The sequence below is a fragment of the Pogona vitticeps genome, chromosome 2, assembly GCF_051106095.1.
Source record: "Pogona vitticeps strain Pit_001003342236 chromosome 2, PviZW2.1, whole genome shotgun sequence".
In the NCBI taxonomy this organism is placed as follows: Eukaryota; Metazoa; Chordata; class Lepidosauria; order Squamata; family Agamidae; genus Pogona; species Pogona vitticeps.
This window is the reverse complement of record NC_135784.1, coordinates 56563144-56576774: the sequence shown is the minus strand read 5'-3', so window position 1 is coordinate 56576774 and position 13631 is coordinate 56563144. Positions and strand designations below refer to the sequence as shown.

The following is a 13631-nucleotide window of genomic DNA, read 5'->3' as shown; positions in this document are numbered from 1 at the left end:
TAAAGAAAAGGATTAATAAGCATACATAGGCTAACACAATATAACGTTTCAAAAATACAGTAGTCATTTGGGGGGGGGTCAAAATGGCCACATTCACACAAAATGGTACACCAGCATTCCTGGAAAATCCTATTTATTGATAACAAGCTGCATCCTGATGCATAAAGCCCTTTCACGGGGAGCAGACAAGCAAACATGTACACTTTACCTAAACCCAACATTCTAGCTTGTTGCTCCTAAATAAGCCAGTGCTTGCTCCTCACTTACAAATTTTGTCTTGCACGTTTGGGACTACCACTGTACAATTAAGGCTCTGGATCAATAACAAAGCAAATGAGAAAATGTATGCAAGTTTAATGGATCTTTACCTCTTTCCAAATGGCATATCTGTCACAACAACATCCACAGAGCCAGTCCTGAGTGGTAGATTGCAGCTGTCCCACTGAATACAATCTATGGGCTTGCTTGGAGATGTGCTATTATGAAATTTTTTAAAAAAATCAGGTAATATGTTATTTCTTAGGGGAAAGCTTCTTAGTACATATTTAAGAACTAGAAAACATTTCTAAATATCAAATTAAATAGAAGAGTATTATTGAACAGTTGATAAAATAACATACTTAATTCCTACCCTTTTTCACTCTGAAGTTGCTTCAGTATATAAGAGATATTATTTGCTGTTCTCTTGATAGCCAGTGAATGGTTATCTCCAGCAAGATGGTAGCAGTTAGGCCATTCAGCAGCACCCTATTAGTTGGAAATAAATAGGGAAATCAGCAAATTAAAAACTCACCTGGAACTTAATTCTGGAAGAGAATTCCTACTGTATTATGTCTATTTAAAAGTTAAAGGAAGTAGGGAGGGAGTTGATCCTTGGTGTTTCACCCTTGACTTGACCCAAAGAGATGTTTTTTGGGAGGGAGAGCAGGTTTTGAGCCCAAGCACCAGGACAGACTACTACAGGTGACAAATCAACCTCTTCATTGGCCTTGCTTGGATTCATGATAATTGTTTACCTCCTACTCTTTGCAATTTAAGCCAGATAGTTACAACGGATGATTACACATTTCAGAACATGTGGGTAGCACGTTTGTCTACTGCAGCAAAACTCTTGTGCTACCCTAATGACTAACCAGTTTTCTTGGGCATAGCCTTTGGTGGACTGCAGCCCACTTGAACAAAATTATTTAATCAAGTGGACTGTACTCCATGGAAGTATATGCCAAAGAAAACTTGCCACCAGATTCTTTATTTTAACTGATGTAAAGAAAGTTGAAAGCCCAACAGCTACCCATATGCTAAAATACTGTATAGAGGCCCCAACACAGAGTACACAATAGTCAGGGAAACACATTTAGAAGTCTGTGTTCTCTTAGCCTCAAGAACCACCTTGGCAGAAATAATATAGGCTTGTCATAAGGATGTTCCAAGATGATATGAACATTTTCTAAACACCTAAATCATGTACACTTGAGATCAGTAATAGCTTATATATGCTGTTAGCCTAAGGACACACACTATATGCCTGCACAAGATAAATAATCTAAGAATTCAATCTTTGACGCCTTCAAGCCAGTTCATCTCTTTGAGGGACAGTCTTCTGAGTAAACATCAGTACAGTGGTGCCCCGCCAGACGACGACCTCTCAAAATGACGAATCCACATGACAATGTTTTGCGATCGCTATAGCGATTCACGTAGGGACGTGGTGACGCTGCGGGCTAAACTGCAGAAGATTGTGCTGCAGGGTCAGAAGACCAGCAGTCGTAAGATCGAATCCACACGACGGAGCGAGTGCCCATCACTTGTCCCATCTCCCGCCAACCTAGCGGTTCGAAAGCATGTAAATGCAAGTAGGTAAATAGGGACCACCTCAGTGGGAAGGTAACAGTGTTCTGTGTCTAAGTCGCATTGGCCATGTGACCATGGAAGATTGTCTTCGGACAAAACGCTGAATCTATGGCTTGGAAACGGGGATGAGCGCCGCCCCTTGAGTCAAACACGACTGGACAAAAATTGTCAAGAGGAACCTTTACCTTTACCTATAGCGAATCACAGAACAGTGTTTCCAATGGGCGATTTTCAGTGGACAAACAGTTTCTCGCAATACAACAATTTTGGCACTGATCAGTGCTTTGCAAAACAGGTGTTTTCCGGACCGATGCTTCACAGGACAGCCATTTTAACAGCGGATCGGTGCTTCGCAAAATGGCTTCCCTATGGGTAATCTTCACAAAACGACGATTTTTCCCCACTGGAACCCATTAAACAGGTTTCAATGAATTCCAATGGGGAAACGGTTTTCGCAAGACAATGTTTTCACAAGACAGTGATTTCTATGGAACGGATTATCATCGTCATGCGGGGCACCACTGTATTTCTTTGTAATCTCTTATGTTCTAAAAATTTCCAGGGGATATGTGGGTTAGTCTTTTGTAGCAAAAAGATAAAGGGAAGATTGTAAGCCTGATTGATGAATTTTTTGGTGGGGTACAAGCTTTCATGGGTTACAGTCCATGAAAACTATGCCAAACAAATCTCACTGGCTTTTAAGATACCGCAACACTCTTATTTTCCATGGAGTGCCTCCTATTTAATATGTCATAACTAGTGGGAGGATTTCTATGACATGTCATATTTTTTTTCTGTAACCAAAGCTTGATCTCATGGGTTTGAACATATTTATGAGTAATCTGGTGAGAAAGGTCAGATTACACATAGACATGTTTGAACTTGCTTTTTGGTTCAAATGTATGTTGCAGAGAAGTTGTGAAATGTCATAGAAATCCTCCCCCTAACAATATATAAACATGCCAGGCCATTTCTAAGTCCTGGTGAAATTACTGCATTGAATTTTGTAGCTCAGGTAGAGATAATGTGGTGGAATTCTGCATGCCCCTTCTCAGAATTATGTCCCACTGAGTTCAACAAGCTTATTCTGAGGTGCAGCCTTAAATGGGCAAGGTAGGCAATACCTTTTGGTTTTTAAAATCCGTTTGGACCAGATAGGCGGGGTATAAATCAAATAAATAAATAAATAAATAAATAAATAAATAAATACAGTACCTCTATTGGGATAGCACCTGTCCCACACATTGGATCAATTATTATGTCTGCTGGCTGTGGATCACAGAACCTAGACAAATTTGGAATCAAAAGAAGGGGTTGATAAAAAAGAAAATATGCATAAACCATATCAAGGTTTGCAGAAAAATGATAGAATATGAATATGTAACACATTAAGATAAATCGCTGGCTCTTTCCCTTTAAGATTCAAAGCCAAAATCAAGGACAAATATTCTCATCCAATATGGGGACATCCAATCAGGACATGTTTGAACTGGGGGGGGGGGAGAAGGTGGCCCATACACATATTTTTATAACTAGAAACTATCCTACCTTTTTTGTATCAGAAGCAACCCAAGAGTGCTTCCAGACAGGAAGGATCAGCTGACAGTGTGCTGTTGTTGCCCAGGGGATGCCCAAACTGTGTTCATAGTTCTTACATTCTTTGGAGAGGCTATTCTTATGCAACTACTCCTCACAGTTCTTAAATACTGCCTCAGTTCTTTATACAAAAACACTAAAACCACATTTAAAGCATTTTCTTATAAAAGGAGAGGAAAATAGATATAGGAAAAGAAACAAAAGCAAATTTTTTAAAAAATGTGATAGAACCACAATCTTTGCTAGCACATTTCTAAGATAAGAAGAATTATAACAGGAAATGACTTCTGATTACCTACCAGTTTAAGGCATGGGAGTATTCCGCTTATGATAGCTTGCAACTTTTCCAATTTATTGATAAACCTGCAGTCTTACCTGAGCATACCATAGGCTAGAGTGGATCGAAGAGTTGTAGGCCCAAAATGTGTGATATTTCTTCTATGAAGACTCTCCTCTGTTAAGGCAATCCCTACTACTACTTCATTATTGTGGATGTTGAGAAGAACCTGGAATAAAATTCATTTATAGCTCAGTGAGTTGGTTACTTGCTTGCAGAGCCAGAGGTTGGGAGTTTGATTCTTCATGGTATGTTCTGGGAGAACAGCCAGCCTGTGTAGCCTTGGATAAGCTGCACAGTTCCAGAATGCCCAGAAAAGAGAAAGAGCAGAACACCTCTGAGTACTCTATAAAACCCCTATAAAAAGCCACAGTAAGTTGTAACCAACTTGACAAAATTTTCTTGCTGCTGTTCCTGTTATTATATTGTTAAAATATGTATTAAATCATTTTAACAATAGTCAGACAACTGTATTCTTAAAAAGCAGGGGATACTTTGCTACAGTATCACGAAACAGAGGTCTGAGTCATCAATAATATTGCCTATTTAGGGTGCAAAAACCAAATTCTTGTATGCTACAGTGTGCTGTTACCTCTGGATTTATCTGTCCTAACCGCCACAACTTATGTTATTGAAATAGAGCAAACAGCTTAAATACTCCATCAACTATTTTTTACCCACCATTACAGAGCTGGCTGATATACTGTCTCAGACCATTGGGCCATCCTCCCCAGCACCACCAACATTGGCAGTGATGGTCCAGTTTCGGCCTGCAGTTTTCCAGACTCTCTCTGATGACACCAGGGATTAAACCTGTGAGCTTTTACATCCAAAGCATGAGTTTTCATTCCTGTCACAATAAGCTATAGTGAATTATAGCCACAAAAAACTACAAGTCATTGTGATACTTGTATTAGCCCACTGCATCTTGCTTCATCCATTACCAAGTGGTAACTCATGTCTTGTTATATTTTAGCTGACTCTTATTGCTACACATGTAAGGCAACACTATTAAAAACAATAGCATGTTGTACCTCCACATCAAAATTCGTCATATCTGCCTTCCATTGAAAGAAGTCTTGCACAGCTCCTCCAAAATCTCTTGCTGCCTCATTTGATTTAAAGCTGTGATTATCGCCAGCTCTGTTGCACGTCACACGGAACTTCAGCGGCTCATCTTTCATTTCGTGCTTCTTGCAGTCACCTGATCCATTTTTGTTTTCACCATTAGAAGTTATGTCTTCTTTAGAATCAGATAGATCTTCTTCTTCTTCTGGTAACATTTCATCAGTACTTCCAGGGTCCTGCACCTCAGCAGACTCCGAAACACTTGGCACGGGATCAGACAGTTCGTTGCTAACAGCTCCCTCTTCATCTATGGCATCCTCTGGTTTCTCCTTCTTAGCATTACTTTTTTGATTGCCTTTTTTCCATTTTGTTTTTCTTTTCTTAAGGCTTGTATTTAACTTCCATACTTCCAAAGGATCAGTCCAAGGCAGTGTCTTAACAAGGTCCTCTAAATCCTTTAGTGCTTCTTCCTATATCATGTCAGAATGACATATCCATATAATTCATTTTATACAGGTATATTCTATATTGACTAAATTTCAGAGCAGTTGAGTTTAACTATTCTGTTGATATGGCACATTACACACTATGGCTATAATACAGTGGTGCCTCGCTTAGCGAGCGCACCATACAACGACGAATCCGTATAGCGATCCCCTTTTTCGGGATCGCTATACGGAGCACCCAATCGCCGCACCTCGCTTTGCGACGACTGGGGCGCCCGGCGGCCATTTTGGAGCCGCCGATCAGCTGATCGGCGGCTCCAAAATAGACGCCGGAGGACCCGAAATGGCCCCGCGCTGTGTTTTCGCGCCCTCCCCTCGCTTGCCAAGGGCGCGAAAACGCCGCGCGGGGCCATTTCGGGTAGCCCGCGGCCGTTTTGAAGCCGCAAAACAGCTGTTTTGCGGCTTCAAAATGACCCGAAATGGCCCCCCGTGGCGTTTTCGCGCCCTCGGCAAGCGAGGGGAGGGCGCGAAAATGGCTGCCCGGGGCCAGGAAACTTCTCTAAGTGGGAAGTTTAGGGCCGATTTGGAACGCATTAAATGAAGTTTAATGCATTCCAATGGCTTTTTACTTCCCGCTTAGCGAAGATTTCGTATAGCAAAGGTTAATCCGGAACAGATTAACCTCGCTATACGGGGTACCACTGTATAATTAATTTGTAATTGTATGAAATGGCTTGATCCTTCAATGGCAGCAAATAATCCCTTCCTATCAAATAAATAGCCACAGAAATTCTTCTGAATTTAAAAAGCTCTTAGGCATATACATGTGGCAGGACAAAGTTAATTAATGTTAATAAAGACAAAACTTAAAAAAATGCTACTAGCTGTACTGCTAAATGTCTGTATGTACTAAGAATCTGCTGGAGCCACAAATATGGATATTATTCACTTGCTGAAATTAAATATCTATATTTGCTGCTCCAGCAGATGGTCATTAGTACCCCATTTATCTCCATACTTATTTTTATCATAAAGAACTGTAAACAGAGTTTTTCACATGAAAAACAGTTCAGAAATAATTTCCACATGACAGATTCCTGAACATTTTCTGCAATTTAATAATCTCAATTGGTTAGAAGTTTGTAGTGGGAAGATTCTTTCTTACCTTACTTTCTTGGAACTGAAAATCACTGAATTCTTGAACAACAACAAATAAGTTGTCAACCGATCTTAACTTGTGGACCTAGATGAAATTAAATACAGATTTATTTATTGCTGTACTATATTTTAATAGTATGCATAGCCTGGTTAAAAGAAGAGTGCCATTTTTAGTTGAAAAAAATAGTAATCCGTTATCTTGAGGAACAAACATTTTGAGTTCTCTTGCAGTACAATTTGAATAAACCTCTTCAACTACTATTTACATAAGTCTGTCCATCAGAATGAAATGTGATGCAGTACTAAATGCAAACCTACACCAAATATTCCAACTCGGTGGATCTGGGCATAAGATCCACTGGACACAACAGGCATTCTCAAAAGAGGCACTGCTGAAATGCATCTGAGAAAATGCACTCAGTAGAAATGCACTGACAAAAACGCTATTATAGAAAAAAAATATTTGGGTAGTCTTTTTGCTTTCCACCTCCCTGCTGCTATCTGCAATTTTAGTAATTGAAATTCCTTGCTCTAAAACAAGAAAAGAACACAACTTTTAAGAATAGGTTACGATTCTCCCCCCTCTGTGACATCAAGGAAATCTGCAAATGGTTAACTACAATGAATTATACTGTATAGTCTCAACCACATATAGAGCAGATTTTTCTCAAATAATGTAATCTACAAACCTGTGGAAGGTTGGTAACAGGAATTTTGAAATAGATTTTCCCTCGGTCCTTACTGATCAGAGACTTTGATCCGAGTTTCTCTTGTACTTCATCTGCTGCAGTCAGCTCAAAGCCAGTGGGTACAGTAGCTCCAATAGTGACCACAAGATCTTTAGGGCTTGCATTGGCTTCTTTGTTTTCACTTGACAATTTACATGCATCATCAAGGCTCACTTCAGATAACACACCAGCAGCATCTTCAACTCCAGACATTGTGGTAGACTATTATATATACCTTCTGAAAAAAAACACAGTCTTTAAGCAAATCAGCAAAAGTGTCAAGAAGTGTACTTGAGATTTTTGAAACAAGATGGTAACCATGGGCCTACTCTCTTGCTGCCCGCATCCTTGAAACCTGCATGACCCTTGGGAAACCTTGTCTCGTTTATTTTTATTTATTTAAAATACTTTTAGATGGCTTTCCCCTTAAAAAGAACCCAAAGCAGCTACATCATTAAAAATACAATATTTAAAAGCTAAAAACAGTAGGTACACAAATATTAAAAAAGAGTTAAACAAGTATTACATTAAAGATTATAAATAAAATCAATACTAAAACACATTTAAAAGCAGTAAGGCACTACAACCCATTTAATAGCCCCTCTCAGACCAGTTATTAATGGAAAGTCTGCCTGAAAAACAAGGTCTTTTGTCTGCTTGCAGAAAGACAGCAATTATGGAGCCAGCTTGGTCTCCTTTGGGAGAGGCTTCCAGAGTCTGGGAGGAGTGACACAGAAGCCCTTCTCCTGTGTCCCCACCATGACCCTCACTTGTGAGGGTCATGGGACTGAGAGAAAAGCCTTCCCTGGTGATCTTAGCACCTAGGCAGGCTCATAATGGGCCTGGATTGTCCCCTCCAAGAAGGAATAGAGCCACTGTAAAACAGTGCCTCCAAATCCCATCCCAGAGAGACCAGAACGTTACCCTGGTTAATGGTATTGACACCTGCAAAGATGTCCAGAAGAACCAACAGGGATACACTCCCCTGACCAGTTCCCAGTATAGGTCATTCACCAAGAAGACCAAAGCAGTCTCTGCCACATAACAAGGTTTGAAGCCAGACTGATTTTGATAATTCATCTCATCCAGGAATCCATGGAACTGAGAAGCCACAACCTGATCAGCCATCTTTTATACTAGAAACAGATGGTCTCTAGGACAGCACTGCATGGTCAAGTACTTCATGGCATGTGTCTATATACACAAGATGTTTTATACCCCTGCAGAAACTCTTTGGAAAAGAAATATGCTACCGTATATCTAAATGCAACAACTTTCCATGTTATTGTACAAGTGATACTATTTACAAGACTCATGACATAAATGTAATCTGATACCAACAAAGAGATTTCTTCTAGAGAAGTATTTTAGTGTCTTGAATTGTGGAGGGAAGGAGATATAAGCAAATCTAAAAAGGACAGAGGAAAATTTGGTGGTTTTTTTAAGTCTCTCCCCCATTTTTTGCTAGGAACCTACTTGTACATACAGTCAAGATTTCTCTTATTTTGCGTATATTTACACCTGTGCTATTATCACCTCTGTTAACATGGCATTAACAATTAAAATAATTATGCACCCCCCCTTTAATTACCTGATCTTTTAGGACTAAACAAATCTTGCTAAACATGACTGATCTCTTTTAGTACTTTAAGATTGCAACACTCTCTGAACACAATGGAACTGCTTCTTAGGATTCTCCCGAGTCCTGATTTCCACTTTAATTCCATCACATATATGGTTGATCAGATTTTTTATCTGGAGAAACATACATCTGAAAAATCTTATTTTTCATCTGAACAACCTTATTTCACAGAAATTTCAAAAATATTCTGTGAAATCTGAAAATATGTGGTGCAATTAGAAATGGGAAGACCTGGGAAATCTTGAAAAAATGGGAGGAAAAACAAGTTTTTTTGTATTTTTTTGGAAAAAGTGAAAAAAAGGGGAATGCAGAGTATGTTATTTTATAATGACAAATGTCAATGACATGGTATTCAAACTATACAACATGAAGGCTTTAATGAAAGACTTCTGAGTTTATGTGTTTAAGTTCTCTCTAGAGATGTAAACTTTCTGAAAATGTTCATTTTTTCTGACAATTTTTTCCCTGAAAAAATGGAAATTTTGGGAAATGTTACATCTCTAGGCACAATAAAAGGCGACTTCCTAGGCATCTTTATTTGCAACCACCAATTCTAACAATTTTTCTTCAGAAATGTCACACTGATCTATTCAAGTGCAAGCATGACTTATGCAAAATGGCTGGCAAATTTCTATGTAAATTTATTTCAGACCTATAATTCTGTAATTCTGTAGGTATCTACTGGATTTCAACAAGCTGGATTTCGAAGGGACAGAGGAACTAGAGATCAACTTGCTAACATGCGCTGGATTATGGAGAAAGCCATAGAGTTCCAGAAAAACATCTACTTCTGCTTCTTTGACTATGCAAAAGCCTTTGACTGTGTGGACCACAGCAAAATTTGGCAAGTTCTTAAAGAAATGGGAGTGCCTGAACACCTTATCTATCTCCTGAGAAATCTATATGTGGGACAGCAAGCAACAGTTAGAACTGGATATGGAACAATTGATTGGTTCAAAATTGGGAAAGGAGTACGACAAGGCTTACTTAACTTATATGCAGAATACATCATGCGAAAGGCTGAACTGGATGAATCCCGAACAGAAATTAAGATTGCATGAAGAAATATCAACAACCTCAGATATGCAGATAACACCACTCTGATAGCAGAAAGTGAGGAGGAATTAAAGAACCTCTTAATGAGGGTGAGAGGGAAAAGAGCGCAGAAAATGATTGTGACAACCCCAGACCTACTGGGATATGCCACAGTTTCACTAAGCTGCCACCAACCATTCCCTGTAAGGAGTCACACAGACCAGGAATGGATTTTTACCAAACAAAGGAATAAGGTTTATTTAAATAACACACAGGGAAAATAAAAGGATCAAGTGAATAAGATACAGTAACGTGGCTTAGTCTCAATCATACATACACCAGTTTGGTTCACACAGAACACCTTTAAATAAAGCACAGACCCTGAACCTATCAGTTCTGGCTACCCATAAAGACACCTGAACCTATCAGGTAGGTACTGACTGACACACAGTTGTACCCTGTCTGACAAACAGACTCCCACACCAGCTTCTTCTTCCCAGCTTCTCCTCAGCTCTCCTCACAAACTTCACATATATATACAGTACAGCCCCTCCTCCTGATGTCCCGCCTTCCACTCCCCATAGGATGGAACTTTCCCTCCAAACTCATGACAGACAGGTAACATCAGTGCTGTATGTAACAATGATCTGAAGCTCAACCTGAAAAAAAAACTAAGATCATGACCACTGGCCCCATCTCCTCCTGGCAAACAGAAGGGGAAGATATGGATGCAGTGACAGATTTTACCGTCTTGGGCTCCATGATCAGTGCAGATGGTGACAGCAGCCATAAAATTAAAAGATGCCTGCTTCTTGGTAGGAAAGTGATGACAAACCTAGACAGCATCTTACAAAGCAGACACATCACCTTGCCGACAATAAGCCGCATAGTCAAAGTTATGGTTTTTCCAAAAGCAATGTGATCAGGTCCTTCATGTTTTGGTGGCGGCTCCCTCATTTTGGCGGGAATAAGAGACGGAGGCAATTTTAAAAACTCAACTGATTCAACTTTATTAACTTCAATGTCCAGGTTGACCAAATTAAATGAGTCTAAACAACTTAATTCTGGTAAAGTCTTATAACTCAGAACTTTTGTTCTGAGTAACCTGGAGTTAACACGTCACTCCTCACACTGGGGCTGGACCAAATCGCTCTCCATCCGTCATTCTTCTTAGTGGGGTACTCCTGGCCACGCAAACTGTCCCACAACATGGGTGTCTCGCCCAGTCCCCTTCTAGAGGCGGGACATTGTAAGAGGGACTGGGACGAATCGCTTTCCTCCACCCACCTTGGTTGTGGGGGTAGATTACTACAGTCCATTCTAGGAGATTGGTTCCTTTCCTCTCTGTTTTGGGCAGCCCCAGATCAGGCTGCAATCCTCCGCCCGTCTTCAAGTTGAGGAAGTCTTTTAAGAAATTACAGACCTTGAGGCGGCTTCTTCTCTCTCGGTCTGTACTGCGCAATCCCTTGTCTTTCCCCTTTCCCCTTTCTTCTTCTGTTTGAATACTAAATTCCCGCATAACTTTTTCCCTCTTTATTACCTCCTCCCATATAATCAAGTCTTGCTCCTCCCCTTGATCTTCTGATAAACACACATCTATAGCCCTTTTTTCTATAATTTCTTCTTCTCCTATATCTACAAGTATCCCTTCTACACATCCATAAGCTTCCTCCTACGTGTTTTGGATGGAGGATGGCTCCACTAACACTCTACCTCTCACAAGCGATGTATGGAAGTAAGAGCTGGACCATAAAAATGGCTGACCCCCAAAGAATTAATGCTTTTGAATTGTAGTGCTGGAGGAGACTCTTGAGAGTCCCCTGGATTGCAAGGAGATCAAACCTATCCATTCTGAAGGAAATCAACCCTGAGTGCTCACTGGAAGGACAGATCCTGAAGCTGAGGCTCCAGTACTTTGGCCATCTCATGAGAAGAGAAGACTCCCTGGATAAGACTCTGATGTTGGGAAAGTGTGAAGGCAAGAGGAAAAGAAGACAACAGAGGATGAGATGGATGGACAGTGTCATTGAAGCTACCAACATGAATTTGACCCAACTCTGGGAGGCAGTGGAAGACAGGAGGGCCTGGCGTGCTCTCGTCTATGGGGTCACGAAGAGTCAGACACAACTTAACGACTAAGCAACAACAATCTACTGGGTAAGTTGCCATAATAAGTGAAATTAACATGCAAGGGAATTACTTTATACCTTGATTTATAATGGAATGCTTTGTGGGTCTTCCTCCTTACACTGAATCATTTTGGGTCCTGGAGAGATTTGTCACAGTAATTAACACACATGAACACACAATGTGACAACCCCTATGTACACAATGAGGCAATTCTACTACTCAGCATATCTTTCTCACTTATACAAAACGATCACAACTTTATTGTGGAATAGCTAATATCCTGAAAGAAACAAAATTCAAAATGATCTGGATGGGCTGGAGCACTGGGCTGAAAACAATAGAATGAAATTTAACAGGGATAAGTGCAAAGTGCTGCACCTTGGAAAAAGAAACCAATTGCATAGTTACAAGATGGGGAATACCTGGCTCAGCAAAACTATGAGCGAGAAGGACCCTAGAATCATCGTGGATCACAAGCTGAATATAAGCCAGCAGTGTGATGTGGCTACAAAAAGGCAAATGCTGTCTTAGGCTGCGTTAACAGAAATATAGTTTCCAAATCCCAAGAGGTGCTAGTCCCCTTCTATTCAAACCTCCCTTGAGTATTGTGTCCAGTTCTGGACACCACACTTCAAGAAGGATACTAACAAACTGGAACACATTTAGAGGAGGGCGACAAGGATGAGGAAAGGCTGAAAGAACTGGGCATGTTTAGCCTTGAGAAAAGTGTCATATGATGACACTTTTCAAATACGTCAAAGGCTGTCATGCAGAGGAGAGACCAGAAATGTTCTCTGTCATCCCAGAATGCAGGACGAGCAACAATGGGCTCAAATTATAGGAAGCCAGATTTCAGTTGAATATCAGGAAAAACATCCTAACTGTTAGAGCAGTATGACAGTGGAACCAATTACCTCAAGAAGTGGCGAGTGCTGCAGCACTGGAGGCATTCAAGAGAAATTTAGACAACCAGCTGATAGATATCCTGCGATTTGGATTCCTGGACTGATGGGTTTCTATAATTTCTGTATGAAAAGCGCTATTATCACACAAAATAAAGTTAATTCTCGAAATATCACAAATCATGCAACAATCTTCCGCCAAAGGCCTTCAAGAAATCATATATTAAATCCGAAGGCCAGTCCGAACTTCAGCTGACTCACCAAGTCAAAAGATCTTCCCCAAAGGGGAAGTCCCATTCATTCAGTGGATCTATTATAACGGAAACAAACACCCGGATTTAATCCCAGGGCTTTTCCTACCTTCCAACCGAAAGCTCAACAAACAGCATTCACTGGAAGCCAAGGGCAGGGCCGGGAGAGAAAGGTTGTTCGGGAAGAGAAGAGGCCCCTTTCCTTCAGAGCCCTCAGGTTCACGGCCGCTGCATAAGAAAAGGTGGCCAAATCGGGATCCGCTCTGAGGGGAGGCACCTGCCTCGGCTGATAAACAACTCTCGGGGGGGATTCCTTCCCTTCCCCGCCCCCAATGCACCTCAGTTACCCGTGTCAACAGACCGGCCGGTGCACGAGGAGCACCGAGAAGTTCTTCCGGGGAAACGGCCGTGCCAGCCAAGGAAGCACTTCTAGGGGAGGGTTAAGAAAAGGCCGCGTTGCCATGGCAACCGAAGCAGCCTTGCTCGA

The 13631-nt window shown here is 40.8% G+C and overlaps 1 protein-coding gene and 1 long non-coding RNA gene across 5 annotated transcripts in view; one reads left to right on the top strand and one right to left on the bottom strand.

Annotated features, from left to right (window-relative positions):
• The window catches only part of LOC144586672 (uncharacterized), a 22993-nt gene extending 12984 nt beyond the window's left edge, over positions 1–10009 (top strand). The window contains exon 2 of the long non-coding RNA XR_013541622.1: positions 9501–10009. This is a non-coding gene — a long non-coding RNA (uncharacterized LOC144586672). The remainder of the gene's footprint in view (positions 1–9500) is intronic.
• The window catches only part of THUMPD3 (THUMP domain 3 tRNA guanosine methyltransferase), a 24619-nt gene extending 10988 nt beyond the window's left edge, over positions 1–13631 (bottom strand). Inside the window, exons 1-8 of one of the 4 annotated variants that reach the window (XM_078385225.1) lie at positions 13492–13631; positions 7146–7422; positions 6464–6541; positions 4819–5322; positions 3823–3953; positions 3067–3136; positions 632–747; positions 369–476 (exon numbers count right to left, since the gene is read on the bottom strand). In XM_078385225.1, coding sequence (XP_078241351.1) covers positions 369–476; positions 632–747; positions 3067–3136; positions 3823–3953; positions 4819–5322; positions 6464–6541; positions 7146–7397 — 1259 coding nt within the window. In that variant the 5' untranslated portion in view covers positions 7398–7422; positions 13492–13631. Of the gene's footprint in view, positions 1–368; positions 477–631; positions 748–3066; positions 3137–3822; positions 3954–4818; positions 5323–6463; positions 6542–7145; positions 7423–12068; positions 12084–12905; positions 13017–13253 lie in introns of those variants that run through there. The other 3 variants (XM_020791411.3, XM_078385224.1, XM_072989481.2) reach the window with 3 other exon arrangements.